Here is a 22,294-nt window from a genome sequence, read left to right as displayed (position 1 = left end):
GGTGTCTGCAGGCGCAGAAAGCGGCCGGAGCAGAGGCATGTTCCCGGCCCAGCTCCCGTCCAGACCCCAGGGCGTGGGCCTCACAGGCCCCTCCCTCCAAGCGCCGCCTCCCTTCTCTTCCCCGGACCCTCCCTGCTGGCCTCCAGCTCAGCCAAGCCTGGGGGTCCTGCTGGGCCCACTGGCCACGCCCGTGCAGGTGACACAGCGGCGTCTGCTCAGGCCCAGCAGGCCGCTGGCTGGCTCTGGAGTCACGGACAAGTGACCGCCCTCCTCGGAGCCCAGGCATTTTATACTCCAACTAGAGTGGCAGACGCCTCTTCCTGGGCAGGGCAAGCGGCCGGACAGGAGAAGGGGCGTGCGGGCCGCTGGCCACAGCTCTGCGGGCATTCCTGTCGCCCCACCCCCACCCGCACCCCCACTGGCCAACCGGGCGGCCAGGACGACCCTGCTTCTATGAACTCACACCAGAGTGAGCGACCTCAGCGCTTCACAGAAAATTTGTATTTTGAAAGTCAAACGTCTCACTCTGGGTGAATGCTTCATTGGAGGATCGCCTTTTAGTTCAGCTCTGTGCTTAAGGCAAGGAGGTTACTTGCCTGTTTCTGACCCGTATGTCACCCGGACCCCCAGCCCTCCCGCTTCTCTTCAGCCGCTTTTCTCCCAAGCTGCTCCCAGGACGCAGGGCCCGCAGGTCGGCCCCGGAGCACGCCCACGGCAGCACTCACGTGTTTGTCTGGAATCGGCACGGTGAACATGGAGATGCCCAGGACGGTGATGAGGCTGATGGTGAAGAGGATCATGGCGAAGTAGAGGTAGTGCACGCCACAGATGATCCGGGGGCACTTCCTGTTCATGGAGCAGCTCCAGGGCCCGTAGGCAAACTCGGACAGCATGCGACAGGAGCCGATCACAAGGCCGCTGGCCAGCCCCCAGAAGGCGCCCTGCAGAGGAGGAGCCCAAGTCACCGGGAGCAGGGTGGCCTGAGCCGAGTCGTCTGGGTCTAAGCTGAGCCCAGCACAGCAAGGGCTTCACACGCCCCGCAGAGCCGTCTCGGCAGCGGGAGACGACACCGCCCGGACAAACAAAGACCGAGAGGCGCGCATGCTCTACCAAGTCCGTCGGAGAACTCAGGGGACACTGGAGACACGTCTAAGTCAGACGATGAAGACGCATCCCAAACAGTGTCCGAGAAGACCTGTCTCGCCTGCTGCGGTGGGGGCACCTCCATCTCCCCAGCTACTCAGGCACAGACCCCAGGAGACGTCCCTGGCCCCTTCCCCCCCAACCCTGCCCTGCCCTCGATCCACCAGTGAGTCATGCTGTCACTCCCACGGAGACCACCTCCGTCACGATCGTCCGCTGTCTCTCACACGGGGACTCCCTTCCTGGTCTCTCCTCGCCCGCAGTCCGAGGAGCCCGCGTGAGCTCTTCGAAGCATGGGTCAGGGAGTGCCCTGTCTCTGCGGAAGCCCTTGTGGCTTCTCCTGGCCGCCCTGAGAAGCAAGGCTCAGCTGCTCCGCTGACCTCACCTGGCTCCGCCCTCCTGTCGGTCCCCTCCAGCCACCAGGCATGCCCTTTCCCTGTCTGCCAGGCCTCTGCATGTGCCCTCTTCCTGCTTTGGTCTCTCCCCAGATCTCGGTGGTTCTGGCTCGCCCTTCGGGATGCAGGTTCTAGGCCACTTTCTTAGGAGAAATCTCCTCCCACGACCTTGGCTGATGTCCTTGTGCCCCACGCCCTGCCCCCAGCATCTGCCCTGCTCACCTCCATGCTTCTTTACTTTCCCCTCCCCTTCTTTACTTTTAAGCAGCACTACCCCACTCTCAGAAATCCTATCTGTTCACTGGGTATCGTCTGTCTCCTCCACAGAGACACCGTACTCCTCAGCCTAAGGACTTGGACTTGGAGCCAGTCTCAGGGACGGCTGGATGTCGGAGGAGGCAGAGGATGCAGTGTGTGCGGGAAGAGTCCTGGAGAAAGAACTGAAACCAAAGGCCAGGAGAGTGGTCCACAGGCCCCACTTATTGAAGGAGACGTGCAGGAAAGGGAAGACCGAGGGACAGATGAGGGTGAGAGAGAGGGCCTGGAGAAGTTCTCCAGGCCAAGCAAGGGACCCACAACATGCTGTAACCTTGGACCAGGGTAGCCGGAGAGCCACTGACAAGCTCCCCAGTTTCCCTTGGTGGCAGCCCCAACACCCCGAGAGTGACTCAGAGGTGGGAGGCAGACCGTTCTGACCGCCTGCTCCTCTTGCCCACGCCCCTCCCAAGCAAGCACAGGGAGGAGCATTTTCAGAACCCAGACGCCCCCTCACCCCATTCTTGGTGCTAAACTGAGTCCTGGTGAGCTGAGCCGTGGCTTGGTGGTAAAGAATCCACGCCAATGCACGAGACTCAGGTCTCATGTAGGTTTAATCCTTGGGTTGGGAAGATCTCCTGGAGAAGGAAACGGCAACCTACTGCAGTATTTTTGTCTGGAAAATCCCATGGACAGAGGAGCCTGGTGGGCTACAGTCCACGGGGGTCACAAAGAATCAGACACAACTGAGTGACTGAGCGTGCACCCACAAGCTGAGCAGAGCAGAAAGCTCTAGCCAACTGGCCTGGAGGACTGAACACCTGGCCTGAGCCTGCAGGAGGCAGCAGCCAGATGGAGGTGGACAAAGAGTCTCACGGCAAAGCAAAGACTCCGTGGGGAAGGACAGGGGCCACAGAGGGCAGGGGACAGGCAGTTAGCACTGCACGTGACCAGCAGCACCCAGGCCCGGGGGCTGCATGCGGAGCGGCCAGGGCTGGTGGGCAGGCAGGAGCCAGGTCTCAGAGGCGCTGAGCTCAGAATGCGTGCAAGGCAGGAGAAACAAGTCAGGATGTGACTCAACTAACCAGTGAAAACGTTCTGGCAAACCGTGCTTCCAGTCTTACGGGTGAGATGATCGAACCGTTAGTCGGGACCTTTATCTAGTACTACATGTGGTGAAGAGATGGTCTTCGTGAAGGGAAGGTGGTAGGAGCCTGGGCTGAACATCCCCCTGAGCGTCTGACATCTCTGAGCAGGAAAGCATCCTCCTGCAGAGGCCAACAGCAGAGGGCCCTCCTGCGGCTAGACAAGCGTGCAGGAGGGCCCCACGCGCTCTGCCCCGTGCAAGGCAGGGCCGGAGGCGGGCGGCCTTGGGAGGGCGGAGCCTGCTCCCGCCCGCCCACCCCGCGGTGTGAGCCACCTACCTGCTCAGTGACCCTCTTGCAGAAGACGGCCAGCAGGAACGTGGCGGCCACGGGCGGCGTCAGGTAGCTGAGCAGCGTGTGCATGTACTCAAACAGCTGCTCCCTGTGAGCCACCTGCAGGGCGGGCACCCAGGCGACCGAGACGGCGAGCAGGACTATAACAAAGAGCCTGCAAGTTCAACCGAAGGTCAGCGACACTGAGGGGTTTGTGCTTGTCTGTTTAACCTGCCAATAGAACACCTGCAAACCATAAACTATGAGCTAGTTCTGATCACTCCTTAGGGTACATTTGGATGCCCGTTCCTTAAGTGTGGCAGAGGAGACAGCATACCCCTAAACACTAACGGGGCCCGAGGGTTCTTAAAACCCCTTCAACTTCTGGACTGGATCGTGCGTAGATTTTCATCACATTTGGAGGGTGTGTCTTGAGGTGGTCATGCTTACAATATACAGTACATGGGAAACGTTACTTCCTTGAGGGATAACGCACTTGTACACACTTCAGATGGAGCAGTGATGTGCCTGACTTTACAGACTGCTGTCAGCTCCCTTACGCCCTCGGCTGCTCATGCGGGAAACTGCCCAACAGTCCACAACGAGCAACCAAGCAACTGGTGAGAGACAGAAAAGGCTGAGTAAAGATTCCATTGCCTGCAGAGGGAACCGCCTAGGGCTTTCCACTGAAAGCAGAGAGTGTGTCCGGGACTAAGAATTCGCTACACGACTAGAGAAAACTGACGCAGAGTCACACTGCTGCTGCTGCTGCTAAGTCACGTCAGTCGTGTCCGACTCTGTGTGACCCATAGACGGCAGCCCACCAGGCTCCCCGTCCCTGGGATTCTCCAGGCAAGAACACTGGAGTGAGTTGCCATTTCCTTCTCCAATGCGTGAAAGTGAAAAGTGAAAGGGAAGTTGCTCAGTCGTGTCCAACTCCTAGCGACCCCATGGACTGCAGCCTACCAGGCTCCTCCGTCCATGGGATTTTCCAGACAAGAGTACTGGAGTGGGGTGCCATTGCCTTCTCCGCAGAGTCACACTGACCAAGCATGAATGCCAGGCCCCCTGTGTCAGCCTAGAGGGGTGGGGTGGGGACGGAGACGGGAGGGAGGTTCACAAGAAGGGGAGACGTGTATACCTATGCCTGATTCATGCTGAGGTTTGACAGAAAACAACAAGATTCCATAGAGCAATTATCCTTCAATAAAAATTAAATTAATTTGAAAAAAAAAAGAGGCCTCCTTAAGTTCAAGGGAATCGGCTAGGAATTTACCTGCATACTTGAACAAAAGCCAATATTCTTCAGAGGAACATGATCCAGAATTTCTACTATTATCTACAATGTTAAGTATATAATACAACTTTTCTATGAATGGGGAGAAGAAAGAAAATGTAAACTACAGTCAAGGAAAACAGACGTCAAAAGAAATCAGCCCCAAGATGGTTCAGGTATTAAAATGACCAAAGGCTTCAAAGCAACTACTACAGTTATCTTAAAGAATTTGGACGAAATGATAGTTATGAGTGAATAGATGGGAAATCAAGGCAGAAAATGGAATACTAGAGAAAATTTTAAAACCAACAAAACAGACACTCCAGAACTAGAATTCCAGTTGAAAATATGAAATGAAAAATTCACAGGTTGGCCTTAACAGTAAATTGGAAATGGCAGAAGAAAGGGCCAATATCCTCAAGGGAGACTGATGAAAATCGAAACTGAAGAACACAGAGAAAAAAATTTTAAAAATAAACAGTGCCTCCATGAGCTGTGGACAATATCAAAAGGCTAATATGTGTGTAAGCAGAAGAGGGACGCAGCAGACAGACATGCAGAGAGATAATGGTCAACAATTCCCCCGATCTGGTGAAAAACATTAATTTGCAGATTAAGAATTTCAGCAAAACCCAACCAGCACATCCATAACAAAACTGCTGAAAACCAAAAATGAAGAGAAAATTGTAAAAATCCAGGAAAGAAGACGCATTACATACACAGAGCAGTACTATGAATTATAGATGACTTCTGGTCAGAAAGAAGAGGAACTTGGACAACTTTAACAGCAGCAATAACAGAATTACAAATGCACAAGGACCTGATAAACATTGTTCCAAAGAAGATACTCAGATGGCCGACGGGCACATGAAAAGGCGCTCAGCACCACTCATCAGGGAGAGGCAAGAACTACAGCGAGGTGCCGTCTCATACCCGCTAGAAGGGCTGCCGCCAGAAAGACAGAAAGACGAGAGATGACACGAGCCGGTGGGGAGGGGAGAAAGGGGCGCGGGGACGCTGGTGCGAGCGTAAGCTGGTGCAGCCGCTACGGAAAACAGGACGGAGGCGCCTCAAGAAACCGAAAAGGGAACTGCAGCTCAGGCTAGTTCCAGTAGTCGCCCAGTCCTGTCTGACTCTTTGCGACCCCATGGACTGCAGCACTCCAGGCCTCCCTGTTCATCACCAACTCTCAGAGCTCACTCCCACTCATGTCCATCGAGTCGGTGATGCCATTCAACCATCTCATCCTCTGTCGTCCCCTTCTCCTCCCGCCTTCAATCTTTCCCAGCATCAGGGTGTTTTCCAATGAGTCAGTTCTTTGCATCAGGTGGCCAAAGTACTGGAGTTTCAGCTTCAGCATCAGTCCTTCCAATGAATATTCAGAACTGATTTCCTTTAGGACTGACCAGTTTGATCTCCTTGCTGTCCAAGGGACTCTGAAGAGTCTTCTCCAACACCACAGTTCAAAAGCACCAATTCTTCATCACTCAGCTTTCTTTATAGTCCAACTCTCACATCCATACATGACCACTGGAAAAACCACAGCCTTGACTAGACGGACATTTGTCAGCAAACTAATGTCTCTTTTTAATATGCTGTCTAGGTTGGTCATAGCTTTTCTTCCAAGGACCAAGTGTCTTTTAATTTCACGGCTGCAGTCACCACCTGCAGTGATTTTCGAGCCCAAGAAAATAAAGTCTCTCACTGTTTCCACTGTCTCTCATCTATTTCCCATGAAGTGGCAGGACCGGATGCCGTGATCTTAGTTTTCTGAATGTTGAGTTTTAAGCCAACTTCTTCACTCTCTTCTTTCACTTTTATGAAGAGGCTCTTCTTCACTTTCTGCCAGAAGGGTGGTGTCAGCTACATATCTGACGTTATTGATATTTCTCCCGGCAATCTTGATTCCAGCTTGTGCTTCCTCCAGCCCAGTGTTTCTCATGATGTACTCTGCATATAAGTTAAAAAAGCAGGGTGACAATATACAGCCTTGACGAACTCCTTTTCCTGTTTGGAACCAGTCTGTTCCATGTCCAGTTCAAACTGTTGCTTCCTGACCTGCATACAGGTTTCTCAAGACGCAGGTCAGGTGTTCTGGTATTCCCATCTCTTTCAGAATTTCCCACAGTTTATTGTGATCCACACAGTCAAAGGCTTTGGTGTAGCCAATAAAGCAGAAGTGGATATTTTTCTGGAACTCTCTTGCTTTTTTGATGATCCAGCAGATGTTGGCCATTTGATCTCTGGTTCCTCTACCTTTTCTAAATCCCACTTGAACATCTGGAAGTTCATGGTTCAGGTACTGTTGAAGCCTGACTTGGAGAATTTTGAGCATTACTTTGCTAGCGTGTGAGATGAGTGCAAACGTGTGGTAGTTTGAACATTCTTTAGCATTGCCCTTCTTTGGGATTGGAATGAAAACTTAACTTTTCCAGTCATGTAGCCATTGCTGAGTTTTCCAAAATTTGCTGGCACATTGACTGCAGCACTTTAACAGCTTCATCTTTTAGGATTTGAAATAGCTCAACTCGAATTTCATCACCTCCACTAGCTTTGTTCATAGTGATGCTTCCCAAGGCCCACTTGACTTCACATTCCAGGATGTCTGGCTCTGGGTGAGCGATCAGACAATTGTAGTTATCTGGGTCATTAAGATCTTTTTTGTATAGTTCCTCTGAGTATTCTTGCTACCTCTTCTTAATATCTTCTGCTTCTGTTAAGTCCGTACCATTTCTGTCCTTTATTGTGCCCATCTTTGCATGAAGTACCACATGACCTGGTGATTCCACTTCTGGGTATATATCGAAAGGAAACACGGATCGCTACCTTGAAGAGATCGCTGTACACTTTACCTGTTTTTAATAGCCAGGACATAGGAAAGCCTAAATGTCTGTCAACAGGTGAATGAATAAAGAATACGTGGTACATGTACACAGCCTATTTTTTTCTTTTCTGTTTCCCCCCACACTTCAAGGCATGTGAGATCTGTTCCCTGACCAGGGATTCAACGTGAGCCCCTGCATTGGCACCAGAGTCTTAACCACTGGGCCACCAGGGAAAGCGCTCGATCGTTTTCTGTTCAACCTCGCTTTCGCTTAATTTTTATTCTTCTGACTTCTTTTGGGCTAATCAAATATTTTATTGGCTAGTTCATATTTTACTGACTTGTTACACATCCTTGAACTGTCCTTATATCGCTCAGTCTAGAGGCCACACATGCACCCTTGACACGCCTCAGTCTGGTACCAGAGAGCCTGAGGCTGTTTACACTCCGTGCAGCCCCTTCTCGCTCCCTCTGGGATTCCTGGTGTGTCCTGCCCCCGTGTTGCTGCCCCACGGACGTCTTTGCTTACTGCTGTCAGCACCCGCTCTCTTCCATGTCCCATATACTCACCCTTTATGGTACTCTCCATCCTTCTCTGAAGGTCAGTCTTCCATCCGGGTTATTTTTCCTGCAGCCTAAGACTCCCCTTTCAGTTCAGTTCAGTTCAGTCGCTCAGTCGTGTCCGACTCTTTGCGACCCCATGAATCGCAGCACGCCAGGCCTCCCTGTGCATCACCAACTCCCAGAGTTCACTCAGACTCAAGTCCATCGAGTCAGTGATGCCATCCAGCCATCTCATCCTCTGGCGTCCCCTTCTCCTCCTGCCACCAATCCCTCCAGCATCAGAGTCTTTTCCTTTGGTATTTCTTATCATGAAATTCCAATGGAATACATTCTCTCAACTTGCATTTATCAGAAAACATGTTTGTTTCACTTTCACTCTGGAGGCTATTCTGATGGGTACTGAACTTCAGGTGGGCAGTGTGTTCCTAGCACTTGAGGATGTCATCCCACTGTCTCCCAGCCTCCACAGTTTCTGCTGAAAACTCCACTATGCGTCTCTGTCGCCCTTTTGGAGGCGATGCGATTCACTTCCTTCTGGCTGCTCTACAGGCCTCCTGTCTCCATCTCCAGCAGCTGCACCACCACACGGTCTGGGTACGGTCTCCTTTGGATCTATCCTGCCGGAGATCTGTGCGATTTCTTGCATCTCTGGATAGCTGTCCAGACATTTGGAACATTCTTGGTTGTCATCTTTTCGAAATGGCTTCTGCGGTCACACATATATAATCCCAGAGACATAACGTATCACAGCCATCTGTGTCCCCCGTGCGCCTTTTTTCTTCATGCTTTATTTTGGATATTGCTGACTGACCCATTTTCAAGCCACTTACTGTGTCTTCTGCTTCAGCCAATCCCTTGTTAACCCATCGAGCTGTCTTCTTTTCTAACTCATTCGTTTGGCTGCGTCATTGTTCGCTGCAGCGCACAGGGTCTCTGTGTAACGTAGGATCCTTCATAGCGCGTGGGCTTAGTTACCCTGAGGTATGTGGGGTCCCTGACCAGGGATCAAGCCTGCCTCCCCCGCTTTGCGAGGGGGATTCTTAACCACTGGACGAGCAGGGAAGTCTCCACCACTGAGTTCTTAATTTCAGATACTTGTTTTTCAATTCTAGACCTCCTCATTTTTACAAATTCTAATTCTTTGGGAAAGTTCCCAATTCTTTGCATCTATTTTCTTGTACATATTAACCCTGGTTATTTCAAAGTCTTTGTCTGCTAGCTTCACCTGTAGGCCTACATTCACACGTATGATCCGCTGCATTTCACACATGTGGTAGTATAAATACAGCGGTGAGCAGGGACATTCTCTCCTCTTTTCTTTCTAGCTCCATCAGACATGACTTGATTTTTAGGGTGATACAGATATATTTTACTGGGTTGAAAGGTACCTACTTTATGAAATACTTTTTCATCATCTGGATATATATGATTTTCCTCTTTTGATCCATTAATACGGTGAGGTGTGTTACCACACTTTCTAATATTGAACCACTCTTGCACTTCTGGAAAATAACCACAGCTGGCAATGAAATGTCATTCTGTTCTTTTTAGTATTTTGTTGGATTTGTGTCCACTATTTTATTAACCATTTTTGCATTGGTATTTAACAGTGAGATGAGGCTTTAGTTTTAATTTCTTCTGTGCTGTACTTGTTAGGTTTTGGCATCAATATTTTGAGCTTTATAAAATGAGTATGTCTTCTCTTTCTCCCCATGTCCTATAACAATTTACATAAAACTTGTATCTGTTTCTTAAAGTTTCTCACAAAAGTGCTTTTTAAAGAGTGAAATGCTAATCAAAATGTCACAGCAACCTCAATTTGCAGGGGTCACACAGGTAAGACAGTGAGCAAGAGGCGCGGAGCGCAGAGAGCATTTGAGGTTCAACGCAGGCCAAGTTCAGCGTGTGGGGCTCGAGGTGGGTCACCCTACGGAGATGACAAGGCCTATGTCTGCACGTTCGTACCCCTGTGTTATGCCCAGCATTTGTGGCCTCCTGGTGGATGGTGTAGCCCTGAGACGGGTGAGTTCTGCTTACCACGTGGTCAGGCAGACCAGCTCCCTTTTCTGAGCCACTACCCCCATTTGTACAGTAAGAACAAGAACTAAAATTTACCTTTAAAGGCTGTCCTGAGGACTTAGAGAGACCCTGGAATAATGAAACACGCTCGTTCATAAGGACTACTTTGGGGGTACGTTAATAAACTATGCTCATTATCACTGTCTCACCACTTAATTTTCTCCCAAGTATAAACACTTCCCTTTGTGATTATAAAAGCAATACATCTTCACTGCAAAACTGCAACAAAAACAAACAGCACCATACCACGTGTAAAAGCGCTAGCTCTACACACAGTTCAGCTCAGTCGCTCAGTCGTGTCCGACTCCTTGCGACCCCATGAGCCCCAGCACGCCAGGCCTCCCCGTCCATCACCAACTCCCGGAGTTTACTGAAGCTCATGTCCATTGAGTCGGTGATGCCATCCAACCATCTCATCCTCTGTCGTCGCCTTCTCCTCCCACCTTCGATCTTTCCCAGCATCAGGCTCTTTTCTACTGAGTCAGTTCTGAGAGCCTAAATGTATAACGTAATGAGTTATCGGGGGCATCATTTCACTGACAGCAGAAACCCGTGAGATTAGAGGAGTACTTCACCTTCCTGTTATCATGAGCTCCTTTTTAGTGGCCGTCGGCCGCATCTGGGGGTAGATGTCCATGGTGAACACGGCGCTGGCACTACTGTATACGGCAGTCAGGGAGGACATGAGGGAGGCCCAGAGGGCGGACACCACCAAGCCGCGGACGCCTGCGGGAGAAGGACACCGCCTGGGCCTCCAGCTCCCCGGCCGCCCCAGGAGGTGCCCGAAGCCTGCCGAGGAGCATTCCCACACGCTGAATCTCGCGCAGGGTGGCAGTCCAGCCAAGATGGGTCCATGCATGAAGCCTGCCCTTGCTCGGTGACAAGCCTCGCAGTCTCCGGCTGGGTCCTTATAACCAGAGTGGTCACTCTGGACATCAGCCTGACGGCCCCCCTGCAGCCCTGTAGAAAGGAAACCACCGCTGTCCCCCTTTAACACATGAGACCCAGAGGGCCAGGCCATTAAGCAAGTGACGCGGCTCCTGGGCCTCACCGTTCCCACCTGCAAGGTGGGTTTAAAAGCGCTTCCCACACAGGGCTGTTTTTACGGTGAAGACAGCACCCAACACCAGGCAAGCACCCAGCAGACGCTAGCTGTAAACACGACGAGCTCAGCTTCTGGACTGAAAGGCTGCTCAGCAGCAGGGACTTCTGTGAGTGAGTCCCTCCTGCAGTCAGGAGAGCCTGGCGGGTAACAGAGCCCGTGCAATAGTGCCCCCCACCCCGATTCACCAGGGACGTGGGCCAGGCCACGCAGCCCTCCCATTGCCCCACGGCCCAGGCCGCAGCACCCGCGCACAGACAGAGGCTCAGCTGGAGAAGCCAGGTAACCTCCTTCCTGAGCTGTGGGGCGGCTGGCGCTTCCTTCAGTGGGAGCTGTCTACATCGTATTTCAGGGGAATCAATGTCTCCATGTTGTTGGCCTGCTGGTACACAAAGCTAACGTGGAATTTTAAGAAGCCTGTACTCTTGGCTTGGCTCCTCTGGAAGTGGGGAAGCAGGTGAGAGGAAAGCCACCCCTCTGTCGTCCCACTGGCCCGAGCTCCCTGCCAGCGGGATGCCGCCTTGCTCCCCTGTGTCTCCAGGAACCATCTGTGGTGGCAGCGTGGGGAGGGTACAGGCTCGGTGGGTGCAGATGCCCGTGAGACCCGAGAGTCCAAGTGAGGAAGCAAGAGGAGGCCCCGAGGCTCCAGCGACGCAGAGGGCCTCTGCCACAGCCTCACCTCCCCTGGGGCCCTTACTTCGGACCGTCCGCTCCCGGCCCCGGGCGCAGCTCCACTGCTTACCGCTAGGCAGAAGCTCCACCACCAGCAGGGGGTAGGCGATGGGGCTGCAGCTGGCCTGCATGCCACAGTACTTCTTACACTCTGAAGGCACAACACACGCCACCTCATCTGCAAAGAGAGACAATCACACCAGCACAGGGCCCGGCTCACCAGGAGCTCGGGGTGGAGGGATGGTCGCACCAGCACGGGGCCCGGCTCACCAGGGGCTCAGGGTGGAAGTCGGGGGAGGCGGGGCTTCTGCCAGTTCACCGTTTAACCCGCAGCCAGTCCTGAGACCCCAACAAGCCTTCCGGTAACCCAGTCGGGTGTTGGAAAAGCAAACAATAATTCAGCCTCACACTGACTGGAGGGCCACTCGACCTTCTCCCTTCGTCTCGCAGGGGCTGTTATTTCAGAGGGTGTGGGGAGAAATGTGGACAAAGGCAAGTAAATAAGGGAAAGTGATGGGCCATCGAGAGCTTAAATGGGATAAAAAGCTACCACCTGAGAGAAAAGCAGAAACGAGGAATCCTCGTGGACTAGGAAGAGGCAGGTAGGCCTAGATTCACTCGGAGAGCAAGCAGTTTCACAGGGGAGGTCGGGGGAGCACGGGAAAACCAAGGGGCAGCTTGTCCTCTGCCTGGCCCCACCCCCGGCCAGCAGGCCCCCAGTCCCCCTCAGTGTGGTCCGAGAAGGGCCCCCGGGCCCCTGGCCATTCTGGACATGCCTTCCCCCACAGGGACCAGCCCCTGCCACTCAAGTGGGCTCCCTGAGGCTCGCCTGGCATTTATGCCCAGGCGCAGAAAGGAAGCACTCTTTCCGGGGCTTTCTGGGCTGGAGGCTGGAAGCCTGGCGCCACTGGTGGTCAACTCACAGCAGAGAGAGACTGCGAGAAGGCCAGCTCAAAGGAGGTAAAACGCACATCATTTTCAGTCTAGAGCCCTAATGAACACGGGGACCGCCACAGCAGACCAGACTGACGAACCACCAACGTGGGGGCGTGCAAACCCCGGCTCTGGCCGCCTGAGACCCAGAATCTAGGCCAGAGGCCTTCGCGTTACTGGAAAGCCACCCTCTCCCAGGAAGCGGGTGGAGGCCCAGCTTTCGTGCTGAGCGCCCCTCTGGCTCTATTCAAATCCCAGGCGTGTGGATACCATCGCAGAGTCTGGCTCTTTCTAGGACTGAGAACAAGTGGTCCCAGGCCCTCGCCTCCCAGGCCCCAGTGCAGTCCCCAGGGCACCTGGTGGGTAGGTAGAGGTGGGGGGGGCGGGCTGGGGAGGCTGGCTCTTCCTGCATCCTGCTGCCCTCCACCACCCCCCAAGCCACCTCTAGAGTCCAGGAGTTGCAGGATTCTGCCCAGTCTTCCTCCTCAATAGGTGGGGTGGTCTGTGCTGTGCAGGGGGACTGTGGAGGCAGGCTGCCAAGCCCAGGGGACTCGGGTCCTAGGGAGCATGGAGGAGGGGACTATTTTTTTTTATATAGTTTACAAACTTTTTTTTTAACGCGGATCATTTTTTGAAGTCTTCACTGAATGTGTTACGACACTACTTCTGTTTGTGTTTTGGTTTTCTGGCTGAGAGGCACCGGGGATCTCAGCTCCCTGACCAGGGACCGAACCTATGCTGGAGGGCAGCGTCTTAACCACTGGGCCACAAGGGAAGTCCCATGGGGCCTGTTTTCTACCCTCTGAGGGGGCACCACCTATGAGGCTCCAGAAAGCGCCGCCTGACAGCCAGAGAGCAGGCCTGGGATGCGGGGATGGAGCACGCCTCTCTGCCAGGACTGGAAGGAGTCAGCGCTAAGAGCAGCAAGTCTCTGGGGCAGACTGGCGGCTGGACCACGCTGAGCCACGTCTCCCGCACGTGCCCCTTGGTCTGCCGGGGCTGTCGGACACTGCGGCAGAACACCGCGGCAGAAGACTCGAGGGAGCGGCGCCTCTGCCCAGTGGCCGCGCTGTCGGAGTACGTGCGCCATGAAGGTGTAGCACGCGTTCGTCGCTCGGTCGTGTCCGACTCTATGTGACCCCGAGGACTGCAGCCTGCCAGGCTCCTCTGTCCGTGGGGTTCTCCGGGCAAGAATGCTGGAGTGGGCTGCCGTGCCTTCTCCCCATAAAGGTGTAAGGGATAAACAGACCTCGTGCCCAGAGGCAGTGCAGCCAGTGAAACGGGGCTGGAGTTGGGTAAGGGACATCACAAAATTAGGACGCTTCTTCATGGAAGCGGGGACGTTTGCGTGGTGCTGAATGGAAAGAACGTGGGTTGTTCTGGGGTTCCACACATGCCGCCCCTGGGCTGAGAGGCTGACGCACCTGGCACCCAGGAGGGCTCGCACGTGTCGCCCACGGCGGCCTCCCCAAGGCCGGGCCTCAGCCCCACACAGACCCAGCCGCGGCTGCAGGCAGCGTCAGCCTCTCCCCCCTGCCGATGTGCCCCTCTGCCATTTCTCTCTTGCCACCTGCCTCCACAGTCCCTGCCAGACTTCTGCTCAGCCACGCCCCTCATCTAAACCCATCGCCCCCAAGAAAGCACCCTGGGGCTCCCTGACACCAGCAGGCTGCGGGGGACCTGACAGCCCCAGGCCCTCCCGAGGCCGGAGAGCCAGGAAGTCGCTCAGTGTGAGCGAGCGCAGCAGAGCAGGAGTTACCTGTGTACAGGACACGGCTGATCATCCCTGGCATGACGATGCTGAACATGGGCAACAGCTTCAGGAACCCGCACAGGACGCAGCCGCCCTTCACGTGGGACAAGTTCTTCCCAGCCAGGCAGCCCTGGACGAAGATCTGCAGAGGAAACGCGGGGGCACGGGGGGCTTTCTCAGACTGTGTGAGCCTGGGCTGCCTCTGCACAGACAGGACAGGACAGCTGGGACCTGCAGCAGCAGCAGGGGGTGCCCTGGGGCGGGAAGTGGGGTGCCGACCACTCACCCCACTCGTCCGGCGCCCCTGGGCACGCAGGGCCTCAGGAGACACGTGTGACAGAGCAGCGCGTCCTGCTCAGTGCACAGCTGCCCGAGCGGATGGGGGCAGCCTGCCCTTGGCCTCATTGCTAGAGCTGCACGCCCAGCGCAGTGGTGCGGCGTTTACCAGCTGCCGCCGGCAAGGACGAGACTCCCGCCCAGAGGACACAGAGCGCCTCTGCCCGTGACATCAGTCCCAGCACAGGTGCGTCCCTCGCAACAAATGGGCGTTCAGAGCTAGGGCCAACCTCACTCGTCTCAGCAGAAACCAGCCAGTGTAGACCCTGACATGCGAAGTCTCCTGGGGGCACATCACGGCCTGTGTCACGGCGCTCTAAGAGGCGGTGTGCGCTCAGCCCAAGCAGGAGCGCACGCGGGCAGATGGAGAAGCACGTGAGAAAGAACACGCAGACGTGGTGTGCTGCATCGAGAAGAGGCAGCATTCGGTAGGAGCTGAAATGATGTGCTAAGGCATACTGAAATAATGGGGAGAAACGCCCGGAGTGTGACGCTGACTAAAAAGCACAGAGTGCAGCAGAGCCGCTGACACCGTGACTCTGTGCCTAGAGAAAGTCCACGGGGTAAACCAGGGCGGCGACAGCGGCTAATCCTGACGGGTAGGATTTTCCTGTTTTTCTCTAATGCTTTCTTGCTTTTCCAAATGCATTACTTTATGAGTAGGACGAAGAACCCAGAGTGGTCCTGCCTCATGCAACAGGCACTGCTTCTCAGGGGGCCAGGCGGCATCCTGCTGCCCGGCCCCCGGCGCCCTGGGGGCCGCTGCTGGGCTGCTGGGCTACACTTCCCTTGTCAGCTTAGCCCTGCGCACAGAAGAGATGGGCTCTAAGCGAGGGGCGGGAGGAGGGCTGGGGCCGAAGCCAACTCTTATTCTGAGGACAGGACAGCCGTGAGGCATGAAGTCGTTGCATGCAGAAAGCCCTCAGCACTCACGTAGGTGGTCATGTGTCACTAAGTGGGGCGATGGACAAACTCTTGTTTAAAACGGCGGGCACTGTTGTTCAGTCAGTAAGTTGTGTCTAACTTTGCGACCCCATGGACTGCAGCACACCAGGCTTCCCTGTCCTTCACCATCTCCTGGTTTGCTCAGACTCATGTCCACTGAGTCAATGATGCCCTTCAACCATCTCATCCTCTGTCGTCCCCTTCTCCTACTGCCCTCAACCTTTCCCAGCATCAGGGTCTTTTCCAGTGAGTCAGTTCTTCACATCAGGTGGTCAAAGTGGTGGAGCTTCAGTTTCAGTATCAGTCCTTCCAATGAACATTCAGGGTTGATTTCCTCTAGGACTGACTGGTTGGATCTCCTTCCTGTCCAAAGGACTCTCCAGTCTTCTCCAGCACCATAGTTCGAGAGCATCAATTCTGTGGTGCTCTGCCTTCCTTAGTTTTCAACTCTCACATCTATACGTGATTACTGGAAAGACCATACCCTTGACTATACAGATCTTTGCTGGCAAAGTGATGTCTCTGCTTTTTAATATACTATCTAGGTTTGTCATAGCTTTCCTTCCAAGAAGCAGGAGTCTTCTGATTTCTTGGCTACAGTCACCATCCACAGCGGTAGGCAAAGGAAAACAGTTTTCCTTCTGTCCATTTCTTTGCCTCTTTTTTAAATAAAATTTTTTCTTAAATCATTTTCTTTACTTGTTTGGAAGTTAGAGATTCTACTTTAATGCTTTTAATAATTACCTGTAAAATTTTAACATGGATACAACTTCATATCTAAAGAAAACCAGTATTCGCACACTCAACAATTTCAGGCGCACAGACAGATTTAACTCCAACTGTGGTCTCCGAGTTTAGCTCTGTCTGTTTTACTTCCCGTGAGCATAAGTACAATGACTTTCAGGCACTGCTTTAGATCTGTGCGTGTGCTGGCCAGCATCTCTAGCCATCCTTCTGCTCTCCAGGACTCCCTTTTCCCTTATGCACCTCGTTCAGTATCTAGGGACGGTTATGCCTTTACTTTTATTATGTTTAAAATATTGATTTGGCTGTGCTGAGTCTTAGTTGCAGCATGTGGGATCTAGTTCCCAGACTAGGGACTGAACCTGGGCCCCCTGCATTGGGAGAGTGGAGGCTCAGCCACTGGACTACCAGGATAGTCCCAGTACGACTTTATTTTGCCCTCAGATCAGATCAGATCAGTCGCTCAGTCGTGTCTGACTCTCTGCGACCCCATGAATCGCAGCACGCCAGGCCTCCCTGTCCATCACCAACTCCCGGAGTTCACTCAGACTCATGTCCATCGAGTCGGTGATGCCATTCAGCCATCTCATCCTCTGTCGTCCCCTTCTCCTCCTGCCCCCAATCCCTCCCAGCATCAGAGTCTTTTCCAATGAGTCAACTCTTCTCATGAGGTGGCCAAAGTACTGGAGTTTCAGCTTCAGCATCATTCCTTCCAAAGAAATCCCAGGGCTGATCTCCTTCAGGATGGACTGGTTGGATCTCCTTGCAGTCCAAGGGACACTCAAGAGTCTTCTCCAACACCACAGTTTGAAAGCATCAATTCTTCTGCACTCAGCCTTCTTCACAGTCCAACTCTCACATCCATACACGACTACTGGAAAAACCATAGCCTTGACTAGACGAACTTTTGTTGGTAAGGTAACGTCTCTGCTTTTGAATATGCTATCTAGGTTGGTCATAACTTTCTTTACAAGGAGTAAGCATCTTTAATTTCATGGCTGCAGTCACCATCTGTAGTGATTTTGGAGCCCAGAAAAATAAAGTCTGACACTGTTTCCACTGTTTCCCCATCTACTTCCCATGAAGTGGTGGGACCGGATACCATGATCTTTGTTTTCTGAATGTTGAGCTTTAAGCCAACTTTTTCATTCTCCACTTTCACTTTCATCAAGAGACTTTTGAGTTCCTCTTCACTTTCTGTCATAAGGGTGGGGTCATCTGCATATCTGAGGTTATTGATATTTCTCCCGGCAATCTTGATTCCAGTTTGTGTTTATTCCAGTCCAGCGTTTCTCATGATGTACTCTGCATATAAGTTAAATAAACAGGGTGACAATATACAGCCTTGACGAACTCCTTTTCCTATTTGGAACCAGTCTGTTGTTCCATGTCCAGTTCTAACTGTTGCTTCCTGACCTGCATACACATTTCTCAAGAGGCAGATCAGGTGTTCTGGTATTCCCATCTCTTTCAGAATTTTCCACAGTTTATTGTGATCCACACAGTCAAAGGCTTTGGCATAGTCAATAAAGCAGAAATAGATGTTTTTCTGGAACTCTCTTGCTTTTTCCATGATCCAGCGGATGTTGGCAATTTGATCTCTGGTTCCTCTGCCTTTTCTAAAACCAGCTTGAACATCAGGAAGTTCATGGTTCACGTATTGCTGAAGCCTGGCTTGGAGAATTTTGAGCATTACTTTACTAGCGTGTGAGATGAGTGCAATTGTGCGGTAGTTTGAGCACTCTCTGGCATTGCCTTTCTTTGGGATTGGAATGAAAACTGACCTCTTCCAGTCCTGTGGCCACTGCTGAGTTTTCCAAATTTGCTGGCATATTGCGTGCAGCACTTTCACAGCATCATCTTTCAGGATTTGGAATAGCTCAACTGGAATTCCATCACCTCCACTAGCTTTGTTCGTAGTGATGCTTTCTAAGGCCCACTTGACTTCACATTCCAGGATGTCTGGCTCTAGGTCAGTGATCATACCATCGTGATTATCTGGGTCGTGAAGATCTTTTTTGTACAGTTCTTCTGTGTATTCTTGCCATTTCTTCTTAATACCTTCTGCTTCTGTTAGGTCCATACCATTTCTGTCCTTTATCGAGCCCATCTTTGCATGAAATGTTCCTTTGGTATCTCTGATTTTCTTGAAGAGATCCCTAGTCTTTCCCATTCTGTTGTTTTCCTCTATTTCTTTGCATTGATGGCTTCTGAGTAATACTTAGCTGGGCACCTAATTGAAAGTGGGCATCTTCCTCAGTCCTTCGAAAGGTTTCCTCCTCTCCCTCAGGTTATGCTGCTACTAAGTCTATTCACCAAGAGGTGACTCTGTGTCGATTTGCACGGGAGTCACTGTGATTCCTGAATCTGAAGAGTCCTGCTGTTACGACGACTGTAAAAATTCTCAGTTATTTTCTCTTCAAATATTGCTTCTCCTCTTTCCTCCTGGAATCTGAAGGAAGTATTTCAATTCTGTCATCCATGTCACAGTCTCTCGTTCACACTTTTTTTGTGCTGTTAGGGCAACTGCTTCAGTTCTCTCTTCCAGGTTGCTAACTCTTTCCTTCAGCTATGTTTAACTGTTATCTTAACAGTTACTGAATTTTACATTTCAACAAGGATATTTTGCATTTCCAGGAGTTTGAGTTTTAAATCTCACTGGTCATTTTTGATGGAATTGTGTGTTCATGTTTTCAGGTCCACTTTCACTTCCTTATATGCGTATTTTGTGTTTGGTATCTAACACCTCGGTTTTGTGAACTATGGGGGTTTCTTGCCGTGGTGGTTAGGTTCCCGCCTGTTTTCTATCTTTTACAGAAGGATTTTTCTCGTCTTCGAGGCAAGGCAGCATAACGAGACACGTGATAAGCAGAAGAGGAGGAATACAAGCAACAAGGCTGCGCCGCATCACAGAGCACGCGGGGCGCGGGCGCTCTTCCGGCTTCCGGGCCCTCCAGTCCGCACAGCTTGGCGCTCCGTCAGTGCGGCTCTGGGCACGGCGGCCCCGCGGCTGACAGGTGCGAAGCAGTCCCCAGTGTTAGCTTCCCCCGCCACCCAAGCCAGTCTCATCCTCCCACCTCAGTGCGATCGATGCGGTCATCAAGGCCTCACGTGGTCCCTCGTGAACCTGGATGAGGATTTGGGGGTGCATTCTGGGGAACATGCCTGCTTGGTCACAGAGCACAGCATACCAGACTTGATTCAACACGCAGTCCTCCAGAGCAGGCTACCCCGATCTGCACTCTCACCAGAACCGCACGAGGACCCCTATACATCCACGTCCTCCCCAGAGCTTGGCATCATCAGGCTTCCCGATTTTTGCCAGTCTCATTGTGGTTTTAAATTGCACTCCCCTGATAATACTGGGCTATATTTCATTTTCTACAAATTGCCTGTCACTGTCTTTTGCCCCCGTGGCTGTGTGGCTGCTGGAGTGCCTTTTTCTTATGGGTTTGCTATTAGTCTGCCGCTCACTGCAAACATTTCTAATGGTCTCCTCTGGCCCATCATCCGTCAACTTTGTCTAGAGCGTCTTTGTTAGAAACACCCTCCGTGCAACGTGGTCAAACCGCTATGACTTGCACTCCCCACAACTAATAAAGTATTCACCAGTGTTGCCTTCCCTTATTAGAGTATGGGTTTCCTTTTCACAGTTAAGTCTTTAATTCACTGGAAGTCTCCCCTGTTGATTGGTGGAGCCTCCAGAACATATGTTAAATCCCTGCAAGTATGTGAGTCTGTCTCTGAGCTCTTTGCTCTGTTGGTCTGTATGTCGATTCCTGGGAATTTCAAACTGCTTGCGTTACTGCAACTTTGTCGATGTTTAAATATCTGGTCCGGCAAGTTCTCCCACTTTGTTCTTCATTTTCAACCTCGGGTTAGCTATCTGTGACATCCCCTTTCATAAAAGGCTTAAACCCTTTTTACTGTGATATCACACACGGACGCATGCTATAGCACGTTATGGAGCGCTGTAGTTCCGTTACCGTGGAGCCACCACCCAATTCAAGAGGTGCAACTCTGCTGAGCCCCAGAAGCCTCTCTCCATGATCCTGTTTTTAAATATCAAGGTAAAATTCACGTAGCGTATAACTATCCGTTCATCTTCTACTTTCGGGCATGCTGTGCAGCATGTGGGATCTGTTTCCCAGCCAGGCATCAATCTTGTGCCCCTGCCCTGGAGATGAGGCGTCTTAGCCCCTGGCCTGTCGGGGAAGCCTCTGTGATTACCATTTAAAGTAAACAGTTCAGCAGCGGTTGGTGCCTCCCAATGTCGCACCATCTCCACCTCTTTACAATGTCAAGACCTTCTCGTGACCCAGAACAACACCCAGGCCCACAGAAGTGGTCACTCTCCATTCCTCCTCCACTCGTCCCCTGTGAGGCACTAATTGGATTTTTGTCTCCATGGATTTGCCTGTTCTGAATGTTTCATATAAAAGGAATCATACAACAGGTGAACCGCTGAGCCTGGCTTCTTTCACTGAGCATAACGTTCTTAGATTCATCAAACACATAGCATGTAACAGAATTTCATTTCTTTTTATGGCTGAATAATATTCCCACACACAGGCACGCGTTTTGTTCATTCACTCCTTGGTGGATATCTGGGTCATTTCCACTTTTCAATGATTGTCGGGAACGCTGTCATGTGCGCTTCTTTTTAACCTCAGCTCTTCCCCTTGCTTCAGAAATGACTGCTTTACCGACCATCTTATTTCCTCCTTGCTTTTCTTTAGTCTTTTGCTACTTAATTGTGTGGGCTGAAACGAGGTAATCGGCACTGCCCGTGCTCCACTCGGTGAGCATGACCGCACAGCCCCTGGCCTTCTGCTCCAGAGGCTCGCTCCCGGCGTGCTGTGCAGCTGCACTTCCTTCTCTTTATTGCCCTTCCACCGTATGAACATTTCACAACTCAGTGATCGACCACTGATAGAACCATGTCATCTTTAGAGTAAGCTTTGAGTCCTGACCAAAAAATCCAACTGAAATACTGATTAGCAGCATTTAATTTTTAGGAAAACTGACATTTTTCATGAGCAAAAAATTGTGCTTTGCAGATAATGAGAGGGAAGAAGAAGAAGTGAAAACAGGTGCTGTGCTACAGATGGGACTGGGAGAGAGACCCCTTTTTAAAATTGTATTATTATTTTTCAAACATGCTACATTTTAAAAAGTTTTTTAAAAGTTTTTTGGCCATACCCCACAGCATGTGGGATCTTAGTTCCCCATCCAGGGGTGGAACCCACGTCTCCTGCATTGGAAGGCAGAGTCTCAACCAATGAACCACCAGGAAGTCCTCCACCACCACCTTTTTTTTTTAACTGCCACATTAAACTTTTTTCCCAAATTTTAGAGACCTCTTTTAGACAGCGCACGGTGCTGCGGCATCTGGGCACCGCATGAGGCTGGGAGGGAAGCCTGCCTGAGGTCACCCCCCACCCCCGCCCCCACCGGCCGCAGACCCATCAGCGCCACCTGTCTCGTTACCTGGTCGGTGCACCAGTAGTACAAGGAAATGGTGGAGAGGCCAAAGACGACCCCAGGCCAGGGGACGTCTCCGGTGACGGGGTCTCGGAAAACGTGGAAGGCGTCCGCACGCGGTACGAAGCACTCCATCGGGGCGGTCCAGTTCCCTTCCCGGGTGACGGTCGGCTTGGCCTCCGGGTACCTGCTCTCTAGCTCCTGGTATCCGCCTATCTCGTTAAAGGCTTGAAAACACCACACAGTCGCTCAGTACCTTCAACTGCACAGGAGCCGAGACAGCAACGTGCGACACGACAGTAGCCGACACTGTGCGTGCTAAGAGAAGAGACCCCCTCCTCCAAGGTGAGAGCAGAGCAGAGTGGACACAG

The 22,294-nt window shown here is 52.0% G+C and overlaps 1 protein-coding gene across 1 annotated transcript in view; it reads right to left on the bottom strand.

Annotated features, from left to right (window-relative positions):
• Positions 1 to 22,294, bottom strand: part of LOC113907239 (sodium/glucose cotransporter 1-like) — a 44,910-nt gene that overhangs the window by 5,017 nt on the left and 17,599 nt on the right. Inside the window, exons 7-12 of the mRNA XM_027566135.1 lie at positions 21,930 to 22,150; positions 14,421 to 14,556; positions 11,799 to 11,906; positions 10,530 to 10,680; positions 3,218 to 3,386; positions 726 to 941 (exon numbers count right to left, since the gene is read on the bottom strand). Coding sequence (XP_027421936.1) covers positions 726 to 941; positions 3,218 to 3,386; positions 10,530 to 10,680; positions 11,799 to 11,906; positions 14,421 to 14,556; positions 21,930 to 22,150 — 1,001 coding nt within the window. The remainder of the gene's footprint in view (positions 1 to 725; positions 942 to 3,217; positions 3,387 to 10,529; positions 10,681 to 11,798; positions 11,907 to 14,420; positions 14,557 to 21,929; positions 22,151 to 22,294) is intronic.

Source organism: Bos indicus x Bos taurus, chromosome 17, assembly GCF_003369695.1.
Source record: "Bos indicus x Bos taurus breed Angus x Brahman F1 hybrid chromosome 17, Bos_hybrid_MaternalHap_v2.0, whole genome shotgun sequence".
NCBI classification, from domain to species: Eukaryota; Metazoa; Chordata; class Mammalia; order Artiodactyla; family Bovidae; genus Bos; species Bos indicus x Bos taurus.
The sequence above is the reverse complement of the archived record's forward strand: the minus strand, read 5'-3'. Positions and strand labels throughout refer to the sequence as shown.